Raw genomic sequence first — 27900 nt, forward strand, 5'->3', positions numbered from 1 at the left:
CACTAATTTGTGATCGACAAATATGAATACAAAAATACTCTTGCCCGTCAAGGACGAGTCAAGCCACTAGTCCCACTAAGAGAGCTTGACTCGTTAAAAAAAAAGAGGACGAGTCAAACACTAGTCCCACTAAGAGAGTTTGACGAGTCAAGCCACTAGTCCCACTGACTCGTAAAAAAAGAAAAACTTCTAAGGGTTGGGTTAAAAAAACTTCTAAGGGTTGGGTTAAAAAAAATCATTTTTTTTTCTTTTGGTGCGCTATGTGCACCATGGAAAAAAAAAACCCTGCGAGTCGGCCCCCCCGCCTTTGGAAACATCCCCGCGTCGGCTCTCCTCAATTTTATTGTTTGCTTGCCATGGCTACTTCTACCACTACTGCTTGTACTGCTGCTGCCCTTCCACATGCTCTTCCAAACCCTACTTCTGCTCATCGTCTTCATTCTGCTCCTGCAGACCCGTCTTTCAATTCTTCTGCGCAGATCTCAGCCTTCTGTCCCCCTCGCACACAGATTATGCTCCCCCATGCAATTCTCTGCGTCTTCCCCCTCGCTACTGCCGGGCAACTAGCTATACCCCGCAGAAATCGAGCTTCCTTCGCGCCGAGCTTCACGCAAAGGGGGAACACAGACAATGGCAGCTCGTCCTATCTTTCTTCTCCTTCTCCTCCTTGCTACAGGTACTTATTCTGGCTTTCCAGGTAAAATAACGTCTGCGAATGAAGTAGATCATACAGTCGGCTAAATCTGCAAACTGCGTTTTCTGATTTTCTGTAAACTGCTGTGTCTTCCTCTTTTTGTTTTGGCGTTCCAGGTTCTGGTGCAGTAGGCTATGATCGAGAGTATGACAGATGCAACATGGCCCTGGAAGCTTGGACCGAGCAGGCGCTGCAAGAATTGGCAGAGCTTCCAGATAATCACAACCAGGAAATCAAAGAGCTCCTCTATTTTCTACATGTGCCACGTACAGGCGGCCGGACGTTCCATCAATGGTAGCTGTTCTGCATGATTTTTATCACAGTTTTTCTTCCGACTGGCCTTAGGCCCAAGATCTTCCCATAGTTACTGTTTTTTCACCGCCCATAGGCACATTTCACCGCCCTTAGGCGCCTTTTTCTGCCCGGAGGTGATGCCGCCCAATCCGTCCCGGTTCCAAGACATACACTTCACCACTTGAGCTACCAGCTCATTGGCGATTTTTATCACAGTTTTATGTACATGACTTCATCAAACACTGATCCTACTTCTATCTTTGTTTTTACAGCTTGCTGCGTCATTTATACCCCCCGGAACAGCACTGTGATGGCTCCTATGACAAGCTCCGATTCAATTCAAGGTGAGCCATTTCAATCACATTGCATTCTTTAAGTGGGAGCCAAATGCTTTCTTTGATACATTCAGACTTTACTCAGTTATAAATCTACATTCTGGAGTTGTGGAGGAATGTTTGTTTATCCTTATATGCTTGCAAGGAGCCATGGAACATTCTACCTTATCATTCTTTTGAGGCAAACAAAAATTTATTAACAAATCATTTGGAAAAGTTTTCGATGGTTAAGTGTCCTATTCACGAGACATGCTCATGTGGTAAGCTTGATCTTCTTAAAAGGGACCTTGAAAGAAGTATAGCATAGTCTTCACCAGACATGCTCATGAGGTAAGATTGATCTTCTTAAAAGGGCGCTGTGAAAGAAGTATAGAGTAGTCTTCACCACACATGATCATGAAGTATGTGTTAACGAAAAGGGGACCTTGAAAGAAGCATAACATAGTCTTCACCAAACATGCTCATGAGGTAAGACTGATCTTCAAAAGGCCTATCTCTAGAAGTTCTACATTGTTTGCCAAGTACTCCTTGATTAACAACAATAGGATCATAGAGGTAGCTGAGATTCTTGTTATGTGTTGAATACTTCAACATGTTCTTGATTTTTTTTTGAGAGAACAATCCTCCAAAGTAATACAAGCAAATACTACTGCTGACTAGAGGAGAAGAAGGAGAGGGAGGGGGGAGGGGGTGGTTGGCTTCAATGGGTAATTGGGAGTGTCGACTCTCATCTCTCTCTCTCTCTCTCTCTCTCTCTCTCTACTCTTCTCTTTTAAAGTAAAGTGGATTGCATAAACTCACAAGTTTAAAGAAGGCTTTGTTGCACCTTACAACAATCAACCTATTGCATGCTACATTGGTATGAGAGCTGGAGGTTGTAACCCAACTTAGCTACCCAAAAGTGAGAGCATTGTGTGGATGGTAAAACTGCAGTCAAGAAAAACCATCCAGGCCACCACAATGTGAGGAGAGACTTCTTCAAAAAGCTACAAAGAAGACATTGAAGGAGAGATCAACAAAGAAGATACCACCATAGAAATGCTTCCGGAATTTAGTGAAGACGTTGTCAAAGCAATCTTGGAACAAAACAGATTGCTCCGGCAGAAAATTGAGGCTAAAGAATAAGAAGAAGCAGAAAAAGATCTAGAAAAAAAGCTAAAGAGAAAGTTGAAACAGCCAAGGAAGGAGTCAAAGAAGTTGAAAAGCCAAAAATTTTTTCAAAACTTGCAAGATTGTTCCTCATCGTGGAGCAACATAGACAAAAAGAAGAAGCCAAAAAGGTTGAAGAATGAAGGGCCAAAGAAGCCTGGCGTGATGATGAACAAAGGGCCGAGGACGCAAAACGTTGGGTTGAAGAAGACTAACGATAGGCAGACTAATTAGCTCGAGAACACCAACAAAGGCTTGAACGAGACGCTATGTAACTCTAGCGCCAGCAGTTGATAGCATCTATGCAAGCAAACATGTTGTTAATTCTCCCTACACACTTTTTTTTGGGGTGAAAACCATGCTTCTATTAACAATGACTTATGTACAATAAAGGAGATGGACTCAAGACAAGTCCAGCTTCAGAGAACTTCAGAAGTAGTGAAAAAATACCTCAAACCGACTAAAATCCATGTCCTCTAACCGTGAGCAGTCCATGAAGGGATTGTCGCAAATTGATCTTAAAGTAAGTACCCTGTAAAGTGATTCTGCCTACACGCACACACACACACACAAAAACATGTATGTATGTATGCAGATATGTATATATACACAAACACGTATATATAAGTGGTTCTCTTCTACACATCAAGAAAGCGACTCTATCTCTCTCCCTCTCCATCGCAAAGCTATGCGGACAAGACATCATCATCAGCCAGTATACGACTAGATCAATAGTATGGACCGAAGGTTGATGACATCATAACTTGTGCGGACATAGTACGGACTTGTACAGTTTGTTCAGAAACCCTAAAAAGTGTAGAACCCTAAAATTGCCCCAAAGTAAAACCTTAAAAATTATTTTTTTGAAGGATTTATCACCCTAAAATCACTAAAGGAGGCTGTACATTAGGTTTGTGATTGAACCCCACGAGCATTTGGGACATTTGATCGCGTGTATGGCTTCTCGGGTTTTGCCCGAACACAAGTGTGTTTGAAGAGCTTCTTGGAATGGCTTGTGAAGACTCCTCGTTTGGTGTGGATTTCTAGATTTTGGGAATGCTTACTCAGGGCATCCTTACGCAAGGCAGAAGGATCCAAAGGCTAGGGTCCTCAACCTTGCCTCTCTTGGTGTCACCACAAGAGAGATTAGCACGTGGGTAGCGAGCAAAGAGGGAGAGAGCTATTGTAGCATGTTCTGAAGCCTTTGCTGTATTGATTCACAGCCCTAAGCATGATTAAGAACAAGATGCTGATTTAAACATGACTAAAACACAGGAGAGAGAAGAAGAGAGATTGGTGTTAGATTTTTCTTTGTATTATATGGTACAAAAAGGTGGCTGAATGTATGGGGCTGACCTACATGATTGAGCCCTAGGTCAGCCCCAAAGGTTGTGATCCTTGGCCTTTCACATGACTTCTACTGATCACTTCTATGATGGATGAATGACTGAATGACTTGATCGTATGCTGAATTATGAAGGACGCTTGTATATATGTGAAGAGGGGCTGGTCGGCCGGCTTAACTGCAGTTGGCCATGATTGGACATGATTGGACATGGCACATCTCTTTTATATGTTATTTAAATGTTACGCTTCATATTAGTGCTGCTGCCCCTATGGTTCACTGCATAAGACTGAGCTGCCTACTGCCGATCTCACCTATGGGCTGCCGACATTAGGCTGAAGGCCCCCTGATGGCTGCCAACAGGGTCCCTAGACCCTCCATATTGCTGTTGATGATGGTGATGATGATGTTGATGTTAAGGATGCTACTGATGGTAATGAAGATGATGCTACTGATGCTAAATGCTAACATGCCGAGGATTAGCCATGGCACGAGAGTGCACACGACATTCCCTCCTGCTAAACTTGATGATAGGGTGGACACTCTACCATCCTTCTTCGTTGGACTACTGGCTCTGACCTTCTACTTTAACTTTGACTTGTTTTGTCTTAACATTTCAATTCTGATCTCCACTTCCTAGTCTTGCTGAAGAATTGAGCATTTGTTCCACTGTTGTCCCCATGCCTGCGTTTCCCTTACTCTTAACACAGTGGTGGGTCACCTACGGGAACTGATCATGCGTGTTGCTAGGCCTTTGGAACTGACCTGAGAGCTTAACGATGTACTGGTTATGTGTACATACCCTTAGGGAATGCTTCCTTTGGCTTCGCCTGTTGTTTGCAGACCAGTCCATCTGCTACCCAGTCCATCTGCTACCCTGCTGCATTCTCTGTTGGAACTGTGCGCCTTCCTTGGGACTATGCTTAGTGGACTGCGCTTGAATGTGCTGATATCAATGTTGCACATGTGGAAGCCTTTGTTGTACTGGTCCACAACCCTAAGCCTGATTAAGAACAAGATGCTGATTTCAACATGACTAAGACACTGGAGGGAGAAGAAGAGAGAGATTGGTGTCAGGTTTTTATTTGTGTTATATGATACAAAAAGGTGGCTGAATGTATATACGTACATGATTGAGCCCTAGGTCAGCCCCAAAGGGGGTGACCCTTGGCCTTTCACATGACTTCTATTGATCAGTTCTATGATTGATGAATGATTGAATGACTTGATCGAATGCTGAAATATGAAGGATGCTTATATATATGTGAAGAGGGGCTGGTCGGCCAGCTTAATTGCAATAGGCCAGGATTGGACATGGCACATCTCTTTTATATGTTATTTAAATGCTGCGCTTCATATTAGTGCTGCTGCCCGTGCTGTCCACTGCATAAGACTGAGCCACTTGCTGCCTAGGTCACCTATGGGCTGCCGACTGCAGGCTGACGGGCCCCTGATGGCTGCCGACAGGGTCCCTAGATCCTAGACCCTTCATATTGCTATTGATGATGGTGATGATGTTGATGCTAAGGATGCTATTGATGGTAATGAAGATGATGCTACTGATGCTAAATGCTGATGTAATCAAGGATTAATGTTGTTCATGCCGAGGATTAGCCATGGCACGGGCATGCATGTAACAACTATGGAAAGCTCAATCTCAACCTCAATGCCAATGTGAGTGAAAGAATGAGGGAGAGATGAAGATGGAGCGGGAGCGGGAGAGGAAGAAGAAGAAGCGAGCTTTGATTGTATTCATTGCATGTACTTGGGATAATTAGGTGCAGACCGGTGGTGAACATTGGGCACCCGAGATCTTGTATCAGGAGTAGACTCCTTTTGGTAATGTAACCTGAAGGGGCGGTTTATCTTATTTATGGTTAATTGATTCCGAGACATGCTCTGTTACGTGTAATTGCAAATTAGGGTTTTATATGCAAAAACTTTGAAGTCTCCCATTTGCTTATTCAAAATTTATCAAGAATGGGCTCCTCATGACTTGTAGCCTTTGGCATGGTGAGTGCAATTTAGTGGGTAGCCCCATGGAGATTGATGCAAAGCTGTCTGCAGAAAACGCTTCTCTATTGGTGGATATGAAGCACTATAGGCAGCTTGTGGGGAGTCTAATTATTTGTGTAACACATGACTGGACATCAACTATGCAGTTGGTTTGTTGAGTAGGTTCTCAAACAAGCCCAGGGAGAACCATTGGAAGGTAGGGATGCAGGCATTTAACTGTAATATGCGGAAGCTTCGGAGAAGGATCGGTACTTCAAAACTCAGAAAACAGCACTCTTTTCGCGACGGAATTAACGCACAAACTGAAAGACGATGTGCAGAAAAATAGGGAGAGAAGGGGGAGATGGAGAAGGACACAGTATTGGGTCCCAATTACCCTCTGTAGGGCCCCCACCACGGATGGTGTATTTGCTTTATTAGAATGATGTAAATCTGAAACAAATACAAAGTACTTGACCTTTTCTTGGCTGGAAAACCTGCCCTTGACCTTCAGTCCTTCACCCCTTTGCTTTAGCAATGTTCTTGGCTGTCCTGGCCCTTGGTTGCTTGGAGCACTTGGTGAATTATGAGATGGATTCATGGATTATGGGCTGGGGTATTTATACCACCTTCAGCATCCAGTCGGCTGGCTTCAGGGAGCTCCACGATTGAATTTTATTATTAAAGTGTTTTCACACTATGTTAATCACTGTCCAGCCTGCGCATGCTTCTGGGGCAGCATCCTGGCTGCTGGGCATGCTGCGCAGAGGTGTGGGACAGCTCCCTACACCTGGCCGACTAGGTGGGTAGGGTACTAGACCTGGTCGGCTACCTGTCCAGCAGTAGTACAGCTGGCTGACAGCCCCTTTAGCCCATGCCTTGGCTGGTGGGCAAATCTTGGGCCCTCCTGGCCCCTTGGGGATGGTTCTATACCTCCCCCATGCCCATTCTACAAATGCAAATACAAATCCTCACACTGGGGTAGCCCTATGGGCTGGCCCCATCTCTACATGCAACCTACATGCCTACAGAGGCCTGGCATCCAGTTGCAAACCAGATACTCAGCACATCTGACATCATTCCAGAGGGAGACTCACAGCGCGGACTGGCACTGCTTCATGTGCAGGACAATGCACACCTGACCTCGGACGACTGTGATGGATCTCTGGCTGACTCGTCCCGGACTGGGCTCACATGGGACCAGTTCACCATCCCAGGTCCTGCACCTTCTGTACAGAATGTCTACGTGGCATCCAAGTGCGGGATGCACGTGACATTAACATCAAGGACATAGGAGTACGGCATTACCTACATATACCTTAGTTGGATTTGTGACTCAGATTGGGCAGGAGACGGTGATAGGAGGTCAGCGATAGGTTATTGCTTCTCTCTTGGATCTTGAGTTATCTCCTGGAGGATTAGTAAAAATCAGCATCTAGTTGCTTTTTCTTCTCTAGAGTTGTTTGAGTACAAAGCAGCATGCTTTTGCTTCATGTAAAGCAGTCTGGTTGAGGAGGATCAATTGTAAGAACGTGAAGCAGTCTGGTTGAGGAGGATTGATTGTAAGGACATTGAGAAGGTATGTGAAATGACAAGGACAACACATATTTCACAAAGCTGTTGTTGTCGTCATTAAATGGATCCAGAGACCTTCCGACTTCCTGTACGAAGATAATCAGGAAGGGATGTGACATGTGCAGGGGTGAGTTGCAGTTGCCTGGCTATTGAGGTGCTCTATAGGGTAGATTAGGATTAGTGGATGGCTTTGTGAGCCCTACGTGTATAGAGGGACAAGGCCATGACTGTACAGTCAAGAGAGGGACGCACTTGGATAGTATATTACATGCCTGCGAAAGGAGAAATCAGTGCTTTGAGGCAAATGACCTATGAGAAAGAGTGGCTGGGAACAAAACGACCAGCAGAGGACAGAGCATCGAGCATTGGCATCAGCTTTGGGCGGAATCAGCATGGACAATGTTGGAGCAGTTTTGGGTGTTGTTTTGAGTTCTGTTTGGCTGCATTTAGAGAGCACTACAGCAGCCTGGCCAGGGCTGAGCTGTGTGAAAAGGATCTTTTGACCTTGTTTAATTTGTAGGTGGGGGGGCTGCAAGCTGGAAGAGGCAGTGGTGCAGGAGGGCCGGCAAATGACAGTGTTTTGGCTTCAGACATCGTGATGTCATTCTTGAGAATCCTAATCAAACCACTAAACTGCCACTTGCTATGTGCATAAGCAGCCAATTGACTTCTCCTTCCATTGTAATTAACTGCCCAAATTTGGCTGGAATGTTTTGTTTTTTGCTGATAGTATTGAGATGCTGCCAGATTGAGCAGTGGAAAATCTGATGTTGAGGTTGATGTTTGATTGTGACAGCAAGCACTGCAGGTTGCTTGTCACTCATGATGATTACAGCATTCTCACAAAGCTTCCAGCAGAGTCAACATCAGTGATAACCAATATGCGTTACCCTGTAGATCGCATCTTCAGTGCATATGAGTTTTCTGTTGAGGTGGCTTCACGGTTCTTGGCACCAAATGTAAAGAGGAAGACTGGAGCTGCAAAGGCAGCCAAAAACAAGGGATCTAGCACTCTAAATATATGGCCATGGAGCCTTCTTGTTCCATGGATGCGGGAAGATCTTTTCAGACGTGTAAGTTTATCTATATACTCACAGCTTTGAATAGCTTTCGGATGGTCATGGATGGCTAGAAACTTTTGATGATGTGATTCCCATTCTGCAGGAAAAAGGTAGGCAGTTGGGAGGGGTTACACCCTACACTGGAGGATTCTCTCATTACAATGCAAGCTCCTATGTAATGCCATTGCATGAGTTTATTTATCAACCCATAGTCATGGACATATTACACAATGGTGCAACATTTCAGGTGATTGCTGATATATTTTTGGTCCTTTTTTTTTTTTGTTTTCACAGAAGCTGCTTCTTGGTGTTTTTGTTGTGGAGTACACATTGAGACCTTAATGGTCATAAAATAAAGGATACGAGCTCAAACATTTTTTGAATTGAGGTTTCAACTTTGTAATAGAGTGTTTTTTTTTTTTTTGGCTGGGGGGGCCTCTGAAAGGGTGAATGGCTGGATGTTGACACAGTGCTAGGCAGCCAACGATCTTACATCCCAACGATCTTACATCAGCATATTTGCAATCAAAGTGGGTCAAAGTACTTAAAACACATCCAGCAAAAAGCTTAGAGAATATTGCAAACACTTGCACTTTGTCCCTTCCCCCCTTCCGAGGATGTGAGGAAGAAAAGTTCTGAAACTGTACATGCCAACACTGCGGAAATCACATCTGTGAAATGGCAGGTGCGAGGGCTCTCTTATAGGCTTTTAGACTGGCAGATGCATTTGGTCAGCTAATCCTGACTTACCAGTGCCATCTTGCTAATGTGGGGTTAGTCTGTTGGATGAGCAGCATGCTGTCTATGTTTGAAGTCCATCATCAAAAGCACAGCCGGCTTGCCCTCATTACCCTCCCATTACAGATCCCATGGAAACCACTAAAATGTGGGGGATGTTGGGGCCATGTGAACCTTCGTGTTTATGTACCTTTTAGTGCGCTTAATCCACTCAACATATGGGGTAATCCTTCCAAGTTTTGTGGCAGTGCAGTTCTGACGGCGACCTAGCTTCTAACACCCTCCCTTGATGGCAGCTCACGGCCACGCCTGCTCTTGACAGTGGGACCCACCGGCAGCCAGTTCCTCTTCTCGCCCGCCAGCCATGGCCTCACACCACCGGCAGCCAGCATCTGTTTTTGCCTGCCAGCCATGGTGTCCACCCAGCACACTAGCTCGCAGCTAACATGCCTGAGAGAATAGCCTTCTTTTTTATGCAAGGTCCACCAGCACACCACCAGCACCACGCCAAAGCGAGCAACCTCGCCCTGATACCATTTTTGAACTGGGCGCAGAGGCAAGGCGAAGCAACAATGACAACATACGCAAGGCACAAGGTTCAAAAGCCCAGCCTGAAAAGATGCAGGGGAGAAGAGAGCTTGAGCTCTTGCAAGCACACACACACTCACAAAACCCTAAAAGAGAAGTCACAAGGTGAGAGGTTGAAAATCTTCTTCTTCTTCACACAACACACTCAACACACCATATACAAAGATAAGAGTACACACAATATGAAAAAGGTACTCAACCAAATACATACTAGGGTTCGCTATTGTGTGAACCCAACTAAATGAGCTGGCGCTATAACTATGCCAGTCTCTAGAATGGCTGTCACACAGCCTGTCATCCCACTGGCCGCATATCACCCATGATCTCTTCAACCATGCCAGTGGTGTAAGTGTGGGGCCTATCCCCCAGGCGGGTCATCAGTGCCCATCGCCTCACTAGATGAGCTCGATATCTCAACACTCCTCCTCGAGCTCAACTCCATCTCATGTACACCAAGCGAAGCCCTGAATCTGCGGAGCTTCTCTGTACCCAATGCTTTGGTGAAGATGTCTTCGACCTGATCCTGTGTGCTGACATAAACAATGTCAACGTCTCCTGCCAAAACCTTCTCTCTGACAAAATGGTAGTGGACCTCTATATGCTTCGTGCGAGCATGAAAAACTAGGTTCGTGGTCAAGTGTATACTGCTAATGTTATCACAGAAAATGACAACTTGTCTATCCACTGATAGACCCAAATTTGCAAGTAGCTTTCTCAACCAAGCTACCTCACATGCTGCCATAGCAGCACCTTTGTACTCGGCCTCTGTACTGGATAGAGCAACCGTAGGCTGCTTCTTGTTGCTCCAAGTTACAGCAGCACTCCCCAAAGAAAACATGAAGCCACTAGTAGATCTTTTATCTGAGATACTACCAGTCCAATCAGCATCTGTGTACCCATGTACACATATCTCTGTCCCAGTTTCATAAAATAGTCCACAATGCAAAGTAGACCTCACATACCTTAGTATGCGTCTCAATGCATCCAAATGCGGCTTCCGAGGAACCTGCAGAAACTGACTCACCAACCCAACAGCATAGCTCAAATATGGCCTGGTGATCGTCATGTAGATCAAGCTTCCTACTATGCGCCTATACATAGTAGGATCCTCCAAAATCTCTCCTGAATCTGCACTCAACTTGCCATTCTGATCCAATGGCCATGAGATAAGCTACAGTCTCTCATACCATACTCGGACAACATGTCCAAGCCATACTGTCTCTGTAGTAATCCAATACCATGTGGTGACCTAATCACTTCAATGCCCAAGAAATATCTGAGCTCCCCCAGATCCTTCATCTCAAACTTCTGTCTAAGCAAGATCTTTACATCAAAGATCTTTGCATCATGGTCCCTCGTAATGATAAGGTCATCTACATAGATGACAACAAGCACAACCCCTCTATCACTGTGTCTCACATACAGCGAGAAATCTGCATTGGCTACATGAAAGCCAATAGTGACAAGATATTTAGAAATCTTGTCAGACCATGCTCTTGGTGCTTGTTTTAAGCCATACAAGGCTTTCTTCAGCCTGCAAACATGCTCGGGGTGACTCACATTCTCATAACTAGGTGGTTGCAACATATACACCTCTTCCTGCAAATCCCCATGCAAGAATGCATTCTTTACATCCATCTGATGTAAAGACCATTGCTTTGACGCAGCCACTGCTATCACAACTCTCACTGTTGCCATCTTGGCAACTGGGCTGAAAGTTTCCTCATAATCAATGCCACATGTCTGCGCATATCCTTTGGCTACCAATCTAGTCTTGTACTTGCTTATGCTTCCATCACTGTTATGTTTTACTTTGTACACCCACTTGCATCCAATGGCTTTCTTGCCTTCAGGCAGTTGCACTAAATCCCAAGTCTCATTTTCATATAGTGCATCCATCTTCTCATCCATAGCTTTCTTCCAACACACATTTCCAACAGCCTCATCAATGCATGTGGGCTCTACAACCTGTACAACTTTTGCTATGTATGCATAGTGATGTGCCACATAACCATCATAGGTAAACCTCTGCACAGGATTCTTCACTCTCCGAGATCTTCGCAGCTTTGTATTCGTGGCTTCCATAGCTTTCTTTACACCAGGTGTTCTCATAGCTGGTATCCCAAGATCCTCATCGAGGCTCATCTCTGAGCCACTAGTGTCACCAATTGGCCGACCATTTGGTCCATCTCCAGTTTTTGTGTCTCGTTCACTTGAGGCTAGGCCGGTGTCTCATGTGAAGAGGCCAGTATTTTTGCTTGACATGGACGGGAGCCAGACTGGTGCCACCCGTGTGTTAGCAGGATGGTGTCGTATAGACGGGAGCCAGACTGGTGCCACCCGTGTATGACCTGGACTATGTTCGACCCATGGGATTGTCACGCCATGGAAGAGCCAGTATTCGTGCCGTGTCTTGCCTATGGGACTGTCACTCCATAGGGAGGTCCGTGCCTGGAACTGTGTGTTTTACCTATGGGACTGTCACTCCATAGAAAGACCAGGATTTATATTTTATGTCGTGCCATTTTTGTGCCGACAGATATTTTGTACTTGTTCCATGAGCGAGAGATATGTCCATGATACTATTTGCACATGCACTCATGTTTTGCATGTTTGAAACTGTTTTCGCATGACTTGTATTTTTGTGTTTGCCTGTTTGACGTGTTACTTACTGAGCGGGGACGCCTGCCAGTGAGTCGTGAAGTTTGCTCTGTCTTCTGACGAGTTTTGGTGCATGTGAACAGGTGGTAAGTGTATTGCACATGTTGGTTTAATACTTTATTCTCTAACCTTTCATTTTATAAGGCTATATGTTCACACTCACTTAGAGGTGGGCACCCACTTAGGGGCCAAGGTGGGGAGCCACACTTCACTTGTGTGTGTGTGGGGGTGGGTGTATGGTCACCTACCCACACCACCATAGAGCTGGCTGCCCACATGCAAACATTGGGAGCCAGCCAGCTCTAATGGTTTACTCCCCTCCATCACTCATAAAAAAAAAACGACCACCCTTCGTGGAGAATCATCCGGGCGTTCATCTCGTCGCTTTTTTCAGGTTGTTCCATCTCATGCTCTCCCAGGCGGCTGTGCGCTCCACCTACATCAAAACTGCTGCGCATGCTACCTCTCCCATACAGGCTGCGCATGTTTTACCTTTACAGCTGGCGACTGCACTTCAGGCTTTTGGCTGCGTTTCTGTATAACCAGGCGGCCATCTCCTCAAGCTACGCTGCCTACCACAGCAGGCGGCTGTGCATTCATCGCTAGCAGCTGTACTCTTATAGCCAGGCGGCTGTGCACTGCAACCAGATGGCCGCAGTACCTTCTGCTGGTGGCTGCGCATGCCCAACTCCAGCAGATTTTCCATCTTATGCAGGCAGCTTCAGCAGGCGGCTGTCCATAGAGTGTACTTCTCCCTCAGGCGACTGTACCCTCCATGCGTGCCTGCTGTTCCGTCAGTTGGTGGCTGTGTCCTGCACAGCAGGCAGCTCCTCCTCCTCCTCATCGACAGGCTGCTGTGTCTTGGTGTCCTCCACTCATGACTGCACACAGACAGACACATCCGGGTATTGGTTTTCCATCTACAAGTAAGTGAATTTTCAGATTTAATTAAAATACTTTGTGATAAATCTGATAAGGAATTCTCCTTACGGCAACACCCGTTCGGTGCCGGGTAGTCCAAGCTCTTGGAGAACTACGGTCCAAAGGTGCTGAGATCGGGAGAGCCAGGCGTTAGTACGGGAGCGCCTGTTTGTGCGTGGTCCTGGAACACCAGTTGGGCACTCTCCGCGGAGGCCAGTGAAAGCACAGGACCGTAGAGACTGGACCACGCTAGTGGTCGTTCTACTTCGAATATCTACTTCGAGCCTTTTTGTTTGGTACTGTATTCATTTGTACATGGACATCATCTGGTTCTTTGAACCCATGGAGCATTGTATTTGTTAAATACTCCCAATAAATATATCATATATTGAGGGGGGGGTCGGCCCGTTCCGGCCCGAGTGCTGGTGTCCATCTATTTCATTTCATCTCATTTCAATTTCAAGTTGTTATTAAGTTGTTCATTTCAAATTGTGATATTAAGTTGTGCTATTACGCGTGTGGGTGTCCAACGGAGTCTTTCCCACTTGACCTAGACTCTCCATCAACATGAGAATGCCTTGCAGAAATGTCAGGCATACTAAGGGGCTCAACCACTTTCTATAATATGCGGAAGCTTCGGAGAAGAATCGGTAACTTCAATACTCAGAATTCAGCACTCTTTTCGCGACGGAAATTAACGCACAAACTGAAAGGAGGTGCAGAAAATAGAGAGAGAGAGGGAGAGATGGAGAGGACATAGTATTGGGTCCCAATTACCCTCTGTAGGGACCCCACCACGGATGGTGTATTTGCTTTATTAGAATGATGTGAATCTGAAAAGAAAATACAGAATTCTTGACCTTTCTTGGTTGGAAAATCCTTGTCCTTGACCTTCAGTTCTCCACCCCTTTTCTTAGCAACTCCCTTGGCTTGTCTAGCCCTTGATTTGCTTTAGCCCTTGGTGAATAATGAGATGAATGAATGGGATTGTGGGCTAGGCGATATATACTACTCCTCATGAGTAGTCGGCCAGCATAAACCCAGGCGGCCAGCCTTAAATGTCCCACGATTGCTGAAAATACAGCAATAAATGCTGAATTAAATCCATAAAATTTTGCGTTTTATTCCTAACTGGCTGGGAGGTGAAGCGCCTGCTTCCAGAGTGCTGGGCACAGCCTTTGCACACCTTCCAAGGGCTGGGCAGCCTGTATGGGCTGCCCCATACTTGCCCTACAGCCATGTTAAGGCTGTAAACTCGTGGAATCTGCCTTATTCTTGCCCTAGGGCTGTCCTACAGTCCCTCCATGGGTGGTGGGTTCAGCCTCTTGGCCCTCATGGGGGTGGTTCCACACCATTCCCATGCCCACACTAAGATCCGGGGTAGCCCTATGGGCTGGCCCCTTGTCCTAAACACTAACTACTCAGTGATCTGGCATCCGGTACCATACCAGATACACAGAGTCACTGACATCATTCCAGAGGGAGACTCACAGCGTGGACTGGCACTGTTTCATGTGCAGGACAGTGCACACCTGACCTTGGACTCCTGTGCACGACAATGCACACCTGACCTCGGACAAATGAGATGGATCCCAGGCTGACTCGTCCCGGATTGGGCTCACATGGGACCAGTTCACCATCCCAGGTCCTGCACCTTCTTATAGAAATGTCTACGTGGCATCCAAGTGCGGGATGCAGGTGACACTTTCTCTTTGCCTTTATGTGATGTACTAATCACATTTGCAGGACTGGTATTATGACGCAGCCTGCCACTCCATGGTCTATCAACTGAACCACTAGATGAGGACTCTCTTGGTCCACTCAAAGACTGTGATTGCTGACTTGCATTCTGTGCAACCACATTTCCACTCACATCAGTCCCAACAGCTTCTTTTTCAGCAGCATACCAGCTGATCATCTCATCAAAAACAACATCCCTGCTTACCCTCAACTCACGTGTAGCAGGGTTATAACACCTGTATTCCTTTTGCTCAAGGGAATACCCAATAAACACACATTTTTCAGCTTTTGGATCCAGCTTAGTTCTCAGCTCATCTGGCACATGCACATATGCAATGCATCCAAAGACTTTCAGATGAGACAAATCAGGTTTTTTGTCCCAGTAAACCTCTCCTCTGGAGTTACATCATGTATGGCTGCAGTTGGAGTCCTGTTCATGATGTAAACTGCTGTAGAAACAGCCTCAGTCCAATAGCTATGCGGCATATTCTTCTCTCCCATCAATGTGTTAGAAGTCATCTCCTGTCTATATTCGTACACCATGGTCTCTGTTGTGGGTGTGCCCGCCCTGTATAAGGTGTTTTATCATTTTTCCACATTCCCCGTATTTTTTCCTATTTTTTTCCATTTTTCCTAGTGGTGGGGAGGGTTGCCAGAGGGTGGCAGGAGCACTCCAGTGCTGGCCGACTGCATACAGATGAGTCGTGGGCTACTGGACTGCTGGCCGGCTGCACTTTTTGAGTCGTGGGCACTTCTCTACTGGCCGACTGCATTTATGCAGTCGTGGGCACCTTTTCAGCAGTCGTGGGTACTTTTTATGCTGGCCGACTGCTCTCCCAGGGGCATATATATAGGCCCCTTGCCCCCACCACTCATTCATTCAGTTTTCTCGGGATCTTGTGTATAGAGAAGAGTTTACACACCTATCGCTCTGTGTTTCTTGTGCTGTTTATTTTCTGCAGTCTACTTGCTCTTGTCTACCCAAGTTTGGTTATCATTTCCGCTGCATATTGTGACATGGTATCAGAGCCCTAGGCTCTAGATAGATCTTGGGCGTTTTTCTGAGCAAGAGGGGGAGCGTTAGGCTGCTGATTGGTGGACTGTTTTGGGCTGAACGGGAAGAGAAGGTGCAAGAGGAAGGCGGGCTTAGGTGCTGGACAGCCACTTGCAGGTTTACAGATTTTTTTTCCCACCCACCCACCCTTTCAGGTTATTCTCCGCGATGGCAGATTCACTAGAGATGGCTGAGAAGCACGTGAAGATTCCGACTCTCCCCACATTCCCAGTGGATCGTCAGTTGGACGGGTCCAATTACGGCATCTGGAAGGTCATGATGGAGTCGGTGCTGGAGTCATACGACCTTGCTGATTTTATCATCATCGGGGTTCCACGGCCGGAAGCTGAGGAAGGGGAGTTACTGTCGACGAGGAAGGACCGCGAGGCACAGGGTCCGGTCATTTATTTTCCTCAACTGCACACCACAAGTGATCAATCATGTGAAGCACATGACGCTGGCGAGAGGCATATGGGAGCACTTGGCTTCTTTGTATAACAGGGTATCACCCATGAAACGGATCTCCTTGGAAGTGCAGATGCGGATTTTGAACCCTACAAAGTCCTCGACGATGCGGGAACACATCAACAAGCTGCAGGCCCTTCAGCAGGAAGTCCTACAAGCTGGGAAAGAGATATCATCTGAAGACATGGCCATCACTTTGCTTTCCCACTTGCCTGCTCAGTATTCTGCTTTCTATTCCTCGTTGATTACGAGTGGAAGGCTTAGCACCATAACCTGGGAGGAGCTTGTGCCAATGGTCTTGGACCAGGAGGAACGTTTCACGAACCCTCGTCACAGCAGAGGTTCGGAGGCCTTAACTGGCCAACGGTCGAAAGGCCGGAACACCAACAAGGGCAAAGGGAAGGCTTCACCGGAGAAGTCTTCTGAGAAGAAGCCTGACTCAGAACGAGAGAAGCTGAAGGCCGAAAGATCTTGTAATGATTGTGGCGAGAAAGGCCACTACTGGAGGAAGTGCCCTAAGCGGACAGGGAAGAGTGCTGATTCCTCAGCCTCAGCTGCAAAGACTCCGGCATTTGTGCACTTAGAGATGGTGGACTCCGATGCTTCATCATCTTCGAGCGAGGAGGCAGTTGGCTTCACCGCGAAGGATACCCGAGAATGGATTCTCGACAGTGGTGCTTCCAGGCACATGACTCCATCCCGTGACTTCTTTCTGGATCTGAAACGGCAGTCAGGTCGCATCTTTATTGGTGATAATTCCACTATTCCGACACATAGTGAGGGCCGGATGGAGATTATTCCCGACGGCAAGGGGGGCAAGCATGCTTCCCGTGTTCTTTATGTCCCTGCTCTGGGTTTTCATCTTCTGTCAGTGCATGAGGTATGCAAGACTGGCTTTCGGGTGGAATTTGAGGAGCATTCAGTTGCTCTAAGGGACCGTGAGACTAGCCAGGTTGTTTGGGAAGGCGGTGTGGAGAATGGCATCTACAAGCTCTCTGCACTCTCCTCATTGACAGGTTCTCAGGTCGGAGATTTGTGGCACTTTCGTTTTGGCCACTTAAATGTGGATGCATTGAGGCGCGCCTTCCGGGACCAGATGGTGGTTGGCTTGCCAGATGTTGGTAGTAGGCAAGGACGTTGCAGTTCTTGCATACGTGGTAAGCAGCACAGGGAATCCTTTCCGAAGCAGGCTTCCAGGCGGGCTTCGAAACCATTGGAGTTGATTCACACTGACTTGTGTGGACCTCAGCAGATACCATCTTTGGGAGGATCTCTCTATTTTATGCTGCTTGTTGATGATTGTACCAGATTCACGTGGGTCTACTTTCTTTCACAGAAGGACCAGGCTTTTGCTCGGTTCAAGGATTGGCACGTGATGGTGGAGAAAGAGTCTGGATTTCAGGTTAAGACTCTCAGAGCTGATAAAGATCATGGCATCAAAAGGGAACTGGCCAATATTGGATCGCCTTCGGAGAATGGAGTTGTTGAACGCAAGAACAAGACTGTGGTGGAGATGGCGAGGACCATGCTGGAGCATCGTGATCTTCCTCGTCCACTTTGGGGTGAGGCTGTGGCAACGGTTGTCCATACCATCAACCGCTCTCCGACGACTTCAGTACCCCATATGACTCCATTTGAGGCATACTTTGGCAGGAAACCCGATGTCTCGCACTTCCGTGTCTTTGGGAGTGATGCGTATGTACATATTCCGAAGAAGCAGAGGGGAAAGCTTGACTCCAAGTCCCGCAAGTTGGTATTTGTGGGGTATAACTCTCTTTCCAAGGAATACAGGTTGTATGATCCAGACAGGAACGAGATTGTTGTCAGCCGGGATGTGGTCTTTGACGAACATGTTCCAGCATCCACTGTCGAAGAGCCGCCACTTCTTGGAGATCCAGAGGAGTTTGATGATGATTCCCAGACTATCATTCCAGTTGATCCACCTCAGTCATCACAGGAGGTTGAGCCCGCAGCTGGAGTAGAGCCTTCGCGACCACAGGAGGCTCCACGATCTGTTCGAGTACCTAGGTGGTTGTTAGACACCCTTCGGGAATCAGGTGTCACGGAGCTACCCTTCGAGTGGACCACAGAGGACGGCCCTCGAAGATCACATAGAGTCCAAGATAAAAGCAACACAGCGGAGCTTCTTCAGGTGAACTATGCTTTGATGTCTTGTATCATGCGGGACAAAGAGCCCACTTCCGTAAAGGAAGCCCTTTCACAGGATACTTGGAGGAAAGCCATGCAGGTGGAACTTGATGCCATCGAGAAGAACCACACTTGGGAGTTGGTACCGAGGCCGTCGAAGCGGTCTGTCATTGGTGTCAAATGGGTCTTTCAGACTAAATATGCGTCTGATGGGTCGGTGGACAAACACAAAGCCAGACTTGTGGCCAAAGGTTATGCTCAACGGCCAGGCATCGACTACGAGGATACCTTTGCACCGACAGCACGGATGACCACGATTCGGACTGTTCTTGCCCTTGCTTCTTCTCAGAGGTGGCCCGTGTATCAAATGGATGTAAAATCTGCGTTCCTTAATGGTGACCTGCAGGAGGAGGTGTACGTTGAGCAGTCTCCAGCTTTATTGTTCCAGGATCGGAAGGGATGGTTTACAGGTTACGTAAGGCCTTGTATGGTCTTAAGCAGGCTCCCAGGGCTTGGAATCAGAAGATTGATTCCTTCTTTATTCGGACTGGATTTCAGAGATCGGTTGCAGATCCGAACCTGTATCTCTTTCGGGAACGCGGCATGGTCACGCTTATCATCCTTTATGTGGATGATCTCATTCTCACCGGCGGTCATGTGGAGCACATTGGAGTGACGAAGGCTGCCTTGTCAAAGGCGTTTGAGATAACCGACTTAGGCTTACTCCACTTCTTTTTAGGATTGGAGATCTGGCAGACCCAGAGGGGGTTTTTCGTCTCTCAGCAGCGGTATGTTCATGAGTTGCTTGAGGCCTTTGGGATGGAGAACTGCAAGCCTATTACCTCGCCAATGGACCCGAACACAAAGTTAACCGTTACAGATCCTTGTGAGCTAGTTGATGCCTCGCTGTATCGAAAGTTGGTTGGTTCATTGATCTGGTTGCTGAACACCAGATTGGACTTGAGCTTCTCCGTGGGGCTGTTGAGCTCTTTTATGCAGACGCCACTGAAGTCTCATTGGGACGCCGGATTGCGGATCTTGCGGTATTTGCAGAGTACGAAGGATCTGGGACTCTTTTACACAGGAGGGAATGGAGTCAGGCTCCAAGGTTGGAGTGACTCAGATTGGGGAGGAGATCCAGACACGAGGAGATCTACTTCAGGATACAGTTTTACCCTCGGCTCAGGAGCAGTTTCTTGGAGCAGCAAGAGGCAGCCAACTATTGTCCTTTCTTCGACAGAGGCAGAGTATCGGGCTGCTTGTGGTGTTGCTTGTGAGGTTGTATGGCTGCGGAGGCTGCTAGGCAAGATTGGGTTTCCACAGAAGGAGCCCACAGTCATCCAATGCGATAACCAGAGTTGTATAGCTATTGCTCGGAACCCGGTTTTCCATGCCTGGACCAAGCATATAGAGATACAGTATCACTTTGTACGTGAGAAGATCTTGGCTAGTGACATCTTGCTACTTTATTGTTCGACGGAGGATAATGCGGCGGAGCTCTTCACGAAGTCTCTACCTCAGGCTACGCTCAGGCGGCACTCCAGCTCCCTTGGGTTGGTTTCACAGCCAGGAGCTGAGAGGGGGTGTTAGAAGTCATCTCCTGTCTATATTCATACACCAGGGCCTCTGTTGTGGGTGTGCCCGTCCTGTATAAGGTGTTTTATCATTTTTCCACACTCCCCGTATTTTTTCCTATTTTTTTCATTTTTCCTAGTGGTGGGGAGGGTTGCCAGAGGGTGGCAGGAGTACTCCAGTGCTGGCCGACTGCATACAGATGAGTCGTGGGCTACTGGACTGCTGGCCGACTGCACTTTCTCAGTCGTGGGCACTTCTCTGCTCGTGGGCACCTTTTTAGCAGTCGTGGGCACTTTTTATGCTGGCCGACTGCTCTCCCAGGGGCATATATATAGGCCCCTTGTCCCCACCACTCATTCATTCAGTTTTCTCGGAATCTTGTGTATAGAGAAGAGTTTACACACCATCTCTCTGTGTTTCTTGTGCTGTTTATTTTCTGCAGTCTACTTGCTCTTGTCTACCCAAGTTTGGTTATCATTTCCGCTGCATATTCTGACACAATGCTCGCGCAATCTCAGCAATGTGCTTGTTTTTCGGCTCAGCAACTCCATTTTGTTGCGGAGTGTATCTGCATGTAAACTATCTCTGAATACCATTCTTCTTAAAAAATTCAGAGAACTCATTGGAGAAGTACTCTCCCCCTCCATCTGACCTTAGGTACTTTACATGTTTCCTTGTTTGCTTTTCAACCATAACTCTGAAATCCTGAAATGAGTGAACACCTCACCCTTCTCCTTCATGAAGTATACCCACACTTTTCTTGTGTGGTCATCAATAAATGTCACATAATACCTCCCATAGACATGATCTTCGTAGGACCCCATACATCTGAATGCACAACATCTAGTGCATTTCTGCTCACAATTCTGTCACGTGGAAATACATGCTTTGTTTGCTTTCCAAATTGGCATGCTTCACATATTTTCTGCATACCTTCAACTTTAAACTTTGGCAGCTCTGTCACAATTCCTTTAGTCTGCATAGACTTCATTCTCTGTACATTCACATGTCTAATTCTTTTATGTCAAACGTCTGTGTCTGCAGCTGCTTCAACATTTTCAGACATGGCATTAACGACATATTGCATAACAAACAACTTTTCATTATCCTCATTGTTTCTGCTCGAGGATGCATAGTTGTTTTGCTGCAATTTTCCATTTTGCATGTCAGTCTGCTTTTTATAACAATCTGCCTGCACATGTCCAGGCTTACCACAATAAAAGCATAAATCAGGCATAAACTCAACCACCCAATCACCCCCGAGTCCAAGGGATGCACACATGAATTATAAATGAAATACATCATATCTCTACCTTGATGTCCCATACTATCAAGAGGTATAACTCCAATCCAATAGCATATTGCTAGTGTGAAATGGTAGATGACCCTACATAAGAGACCATAGCATAAGCCTCCAAGCCTCCAAAAGCCCCCTTGAGTGTGTCCCATGTCCCTATTATATAGGAGGGCCCTCAAGTGACTCTTGACTTTCCATTCCCCATGTGTGACCCTTGGATGCCTGACCCTAACGTTAATCCTTAAGGTTAGTCCTAACCCATGCTCCACTAGAGCTTGTTCCCATGCTCACAAGCCTAATGTGGGTTAGCCTCCTAGTACATGCACACATAATGTGCATATAACATAGCACACATAATGTATATATAACATACTTCCCCTCTCTCAAAACATTGCACTCTTGCAATGAAAAGAAGGAGAACTGCGCTGAACAATCTCACCCAACTCCCAAGTCGAATCCTCTATTTTCCTATCTTTCCACCTAATTTTAATCTCAAGGATTAGTCAACTACAAAGTTTTCTTTCCCTGAATTCAAGTACCTTATCAGGTTCATGTGGAACATAGGATAATTCTTCGACTTCAATGAGTTCTTGAGGAGTAACTGTGTTATCCTCACCTCCCAGTTTCCCTTTCAATCTATTGATATGAAAGACTGGATGAACTCTAACATGTGGAGGTAGTTTTAAGTTCAAACGCAATCGTGCCAATCTGATGTATAACTCGAAAATGGACCACAATATGTAGGAGATAAATTCGAGCATTTTCCCATTGACAAAGTCTGAAAATCTTTAGGAACATTAAAATAAACCAACGCTCCTGGTTCAAAAGAAAGAGATGAGCATCCCCTATCAGCATAAAACCGTGCCCTATCTTGAGCACTCCTGATAGAATCCCGAGCTTCGGTCAGAATTTCCTGCATATCTCGCAAGAAATCTCTCAATGCATCAAGCTCGATGTCCTTAAGACCGACATCAATAGGTGCTCTGGGTTGATACCCATACATAAGTATGCACGGACTATGACGGCGACTTAGCTTCTAACACCATTCAGCTGACTGGTCCAGCTGAGATTCTGCATCTTGGCTCCTGCCCCTTCCCCCTAGGCCTGTGCTGGTTGCGTTAGGTTGTTTCATTCCCACCCTTATCTTACAAAGCATTTGTGCACGAGCAATGACATGGTTTAATTCTTGTGTGAATGATGCCTGGGATGTCAATTTTGAAAACCCTCTAGTGCATCTCGCCTGGTGGGTTCTCGTGTCCTCCATGGTTGGTGGGACGCTTGTGGACCTTGCCCTAGCTTGGTATGCCCACATGCATCTGCTGGGGGTAATCAGGCCTGTGACACATCGCTAATGTGGTTTCCAATGTGGTGCTGGCTGTAGACTTTGCTGATGATGCTCTCCATACACAAGAAACCAAGCAATTATGTTCCCTTCCACCTAATTTTGCATAACCCTATCATCAAACAAATTATGCTGGTTACTGTAAAAGTATGTGAGACTAAGGTCATATTGAATGTTTTCTCAAAATTTTGAACAAGGTGGGTTGATGGTTCTTGTGTTCGAGTGTTCTGGTTGATGCTTGAAGCATTCTAGATGAAATTTATTGACTTCGTTATCAATACACAATTTAAGTGCGTCGAAGATAGGGTATAATCAATTATTCTTTCCGTGTTTTTGGTTATTTTAGGTGGCTGGGCTCACCAATAATTCCTACATTAAAGGAACTGGAGAGGTTCGGCAGTGTGTTATTGACTATCCAGATCTGGGTCTTCATGTTTTGAATGTTGCAAAGGTGATTTTATTAATGCATCACCTTCTCATTCAAAACTATTTGTCATGTAGGCCTTAGCTTGAAGTGTTTTTGGTGCTCTCTTGAACTTAAACCTTTTTTTGCTGGTACAGAGGAGAATGGATAAGATGATCTTTGTGGGGCTAACAGACAAGCACAAGGATACTGCTAAGCTCTTTGCCCATGTTGTTGGAGGACAAATGCTTCCGCTCGGCAATCCTGTGAACAATTCTGTGACAATTGATCAGGCTGATAATTCATCTGAAGGTGGTGGCTTATCTGTGAGATTTGTACCATCATTTTTTCCATGTGTTTTTGAGAAATGACATGGCATGTCAAGTTAATAAGCCATCAAAAAATAAGTCCGTCCTGTTGCACAAGCACTATTACAAACGGAGGTGCTGGTGGGTATGTTGAGTTTGAGGTGGTGGTTGTCATGCCGAATGGGGATTTGCGGGAACTTGAAGTGACATGTTATTGGGAAAAGTATGCTGCTTTGTCTCAGCAGTACCATAGTGCAGAAAAGGCATTTCTGTCATCTGTTTGAGCCTTAGACCGCTCTTAAAGATCTTTGCATTAAAAGAAGCTTCTAGAGGTTCCCTGAAAGAGTTAATGCCATCAATTTCAGATCTAGTGCTTTCTAAAGCTGAGGCATCTGAGAACCCTGGACATCTCAAGAACTCTCAAATCTCACAGGTGCCTCATTTTATCTCCATGCCTGAGCTTTTAAAACTTGAAATGTGCATTTGGAAACCCTCCAACCAAGCTGTTCACAAACTATGTGTCTACGTGTTGTACAGGCTGCTTCTACAGATCCTGCTGGAAGTGGGACACCTCCTCTCAAGGAAATTGTTAGTGCTTCACAGACTCTCTTGTTCTTTTGGAAGCAAAAAATCAGAACGGTGATGACATTGATTCTTTGTTTGCAGCTCACAGTGTATGGGCTTATAGATAAGTATGAGAATTGTGCTGGTCGTCTCCAGAGTACGCAAGTCAAGCGGCGTATATTCTCTCTGAAGAATGCTTTACCAGTAAATTTTTCCAGTGAGGTATAGACATTTTTTCTGGCCCCTTTGGCTGGTTCACACACATGACCATGCATGAGCGTGTATGCATTCTCATATCATTTCATTTTTCAAGGAATGGATTTGATTAACTTCACTTATTGATGCTACCAGGCCAGGCATCAAGTTGCAGAGGAGACTCTTGAAGCAATACGGCAGATGAATGGCCTTGACCTTGAACTCTACACATATGCTCAAAGTCTCTTCTCCAAATACCAAGTTTCAAGTCAAAAAGCTTCAAGCTCAATGGTTGGAGCTCGTTTTCTTTTGGGATGCTATTTTTAATTGCAACATTTGGTCCCATAGTTGTTCTCATGATTGGTGATGCCATCTTAATGCTACAACATTGATGCAATGCTAATATGCTGACAGATTGTGCTGTACATGCTGTTATCATGCAGGTATGGGAGCCAAAGAGCCCTTACACAGAGTTGCTAGTTGATGAGACATTACATGAGTGGTATCCTCCATGGTTTGGCTCCAGGAAGTTGATGTTTTTGATGCTTCTATGTGTGGGTGGAGGCGTGGTCACCTTGGGTGCAGGTTTGGTTGTGTTTCTGAATGGAAGCAGGATACTAAGATTTCAGAAAGGGCAGGGTCGCAGTGTGCATGAGAAAATGTAAGTGTATCATATGGGTTCATCTCTGTGCTCTATGATAGCGCATTGTCTCCGTGTGCTTGCACCTCACGATATATTGGGATGAAATTTTATCATTTGAGACACTATTTTGGTCCATCAAGAGAACAGATTAACCTTTGGGGTCTCTACACAAGGCTCAAACAAAGGCAATTTTGGCTTCTGAGGTGAAGCTTTATAACAAAATATATTTGGTGACACTTCTACATGGCAGGGTGCTTGTCTAGGCTTGTAAGCTTTAGGCACCCTGTCAACCAAGTATTGCCAATATTAGAGATCAGATTGCTAATTCATGTCCCAAACATTCTTTTGGCATATGCGTAGATATGCTCAAGTTTGACTGTAATCTTGAACATGTCACATAATGCCTTCAATCAACAAAATACATCTCCTCTCCACTTGGGAGCATTCAGCGATCAAACAAGCATTGTAACCTGAAACTTCTCTGAAGACATGACCTTCTGAGTCATCTAGGCATTTTGAGGAAATTTCGTATATAGAGTTGTGAAGAAATGCCTATCGAGTTATAGCTCTGTACGTAATATGTTCTTGGATCTGCAAGCGTTTAAAGAGAGCTCGTCTTTCTTCGAGTGGCTGACAACCTTTGTGAAAGAAATTTTGTTATTCGAGCGATTAGATTCAAATCTATTCGTTTTGGCAGAAGTAAATGGGGGAAAAAAAACGAGTTTTTGTACTCAAGGCTTTCGAATCAAACATCTTGGTATAAAGGCTCCATTGAATTGAAAATAGAGAGTAGTTCCAAGTATGCTCTCCTTGCCTCCCTTGATGCACACTCTCACTCCCAATCAAACAAGAAGCATGCATTCGAGTCAAATAGCAAAAGACAAGTGTGTGAGTATGGTCATAGTGATCCATTAATGAGTGGGATTACACGTGGCACAAAAATTACCTCACTAAACCTATTTTCACATCCTTTAACTTCCCCAATGTCCATTAAGGTAATGTGTTATAGGCTTAAAGTCTGTTGCTTACATTTGAGTGGAATAAAATTGCATGATGACAACCCCCTTATTAAAGGGATATACCCATACACCCTTTCTTGAAGGTGATATATCCTCATTATTATTTTTTGATCCAGGATTTGTTGGAAGCTTTGAAAGACTTGATAGGTGATTGACTTGGATCGAGCTTGGTTTGTAGATTGCATTGAAGTGTCCTCTGTAGGGTCTTCACCTTTAGGTTGACTTTGGCGAAGAGATTCATGTCGCTTGCACATAAACATTTGCAAGCTCACTTGGATCAATCACATGGTTTTCTTCAACCATGTACCACCCTCTTTTTGCATGAGAAAGGACAGTTGGAAAGCATGATGATGCTTGCAGGTTCGTAGCAAGTGTTGTGCATCTCCAGTAGATGGTCTTGGTTTCCTTTAACAAGGTTCCAACCTTTGTTGTTTAGCCATGTATGGCTAGTTTCAAGTGCTTTAAGATCTGTTGGAAATGCCAAGTTTGATGGAGCATCCAACTCAAGAAATGTGTCCTTTTCAAGTTTAGTGGATTTCAAAAGTGCTTGACACCAAGAAAGGAAATTTTGGATGAGGAGGTGTTTGGAATTGCAATAGATTTTGATAGGCTGATCTAGTGAAAGAGAATATGATGGGAAAAAAAGCATGGCTATGGTAGCGTAAGAATAATGATCGATGCGAGAAAGAAGAGGTGAATTGGATTGAGTCAAATAAGGTGAATAAACATATCAACTTGGAGATGGTAGAGGGTGAGAATTTTACAAAAGAGTGCAAAGGTGGAGATAGGGGTGTTGTGGGAGACATGGAGGGTGTCAAGATTGGTGGTTGTAGCCGTGAGGACATCTACTTCGTGGGCATGCTTCTTGTTTGTGGTCTAGCAGCATGTTGGCTTCTCTTGTTGCATTGAGATCTTCATGAGTTTTTGAATCCTTTCTTGCTTGTTTTAAAGGGTTTCTTTGTATGTGGTGTGATGGGATTTTTTTGCTCGGGTTTTTTACACACATTTGATAAACGTGTGCTTCTACATTGGCTTTGCTCTTTTTTGTTTGAAGTTATCATGTTGTCATCGGGGTCTTTTTTGGATCTCGGTGGACTCTCGTTGTAGGCGATCTTTTTTGCAGTTGCTCATTAGATGCCGTCGTCGTTTTCTTGTAAATATTATTTGGATTTAGTCTTGTGGAGTTTTAGCTTTAGTTCTTTTACAAAGCCATTTTGGGGGGAGCTAGCTTTATAAGTTTTTGAAAGCTAAAGTTGGAGCTTTTGGCTATAAAAGCCTTGTGATATATTTGTAGAAGGAGAATCATTATTTATAGAAAGGAATCGGGGCTTAAATGATTGGTAAGAAGGAAGTGTGGATTGATTAGTAAAAGAATAAGAATGAAGCTTTGTTTTTAAAACCCTAAAAAGAAAAGCTTGTTGTGCCATTGCGTGTAGTACCAAGAAGACCGTCATAGTTGGCATGATCATCATTGTTATCATCACATCACCGTGTCATCGTTGCAGAGGACAAGATAGCTGGGAGATGTCGTATATGACCGTGGCTACCACCTTCCATGGCACGCGAGAATGCATGCTTGCTTGACTAGTTGAAAGGGCTTAAAGCCTTGCTTATTTGGCTTCGAAGGCCGCCTACACGCTACACCTTTGTGTAGTGTAGTGTCCATACTTTGTGGTGTGGTGGTTGGTGCTTGTCGTTGTGGTTTGGTCACCTTGGCCGGGCCGCTTGGCGACTGGTTCTCCATGGCTGTGTTGGTGGTGGTGCGACTGAGATTGTGGGGGCTTGGCCGGG

General features: G+C 45.6%; 1 protein-coding gene across 1 annotated transcript; it reads left to right on the top strand.

Moving 5' to 3' along the window:
- The first annotated feature begins 237 nt into the window (after nt 1-237).
- Nucleotides 238-25873, top strand: LOC147611077 (protein-tyrosine sulfotransferase-like). The gene is made up of 12 exons (XM_086785723.1): nt 238-676; nt 811-988; nt 1261-1332; nt 8184-8460; nt 8552-8695; nt 23324-23428; nt 23539-23692; nt 24054-24121; nt 24226-24276; nt 24355-24474; nt 24604-24738; nt 24891-25873. The coding sequence occupies exons 1-12, from the start codon at nt 631-633 to the stop codon at nt 25110-25112; spliced, it is 1572 nt and encodes a 523-aa protein (XP_086641849.1). The 5' UTR covers nt 238-630; the 3' UTR covers nt 25113-25873.
- The last annotated feature ends 2027 nt before the right edge of the window (nt 25874-27900 follow it).

Source organism: Cibotium barometz, chromosome 48, assembly GCF_041138505.1.
Source record: "Cibotium barometz isolate CiBa-2024 chromosome 48, ASM4113850v1, whole genome shotgun sequence".
In the NCBI taxonomy this organism is placed as follows: domain Eukaryota; kingdom Viridiplantae; phylum Streptophyta; class Polypodiopsida; order Cyatheales; family Cibotiaceae; genus Cibotium; species Cibotium barometz.

What these genes read in the sequence shown, in the direction of transcription:
- LOC147611077 (XM_086785723.1), top strand. Translation starts at nt 631, where the DNA reads ATGGCAGCTCGTCCTATCTTTCTTCTCCTTCTCCTCCTTGCTACAG. An exon ending in AAGCTCCGATTCAATTCAAG is followed by an intron (nt 1,333 to 8,183) that starts GTGAGCCATTTC and finishes TGATTGTGACAG; the next exon opens with CAAGCACTGCAGGTTGCTTG. An exon ending in AGAACTCTCAAATCTCACAG is followed by an intron (nt 24,122 to 24,225) that starts GTGCCTCATTTT and finishes CGTGTTGTACAG; the next exon opens with GCTGCTTCTACAGATCCTGC.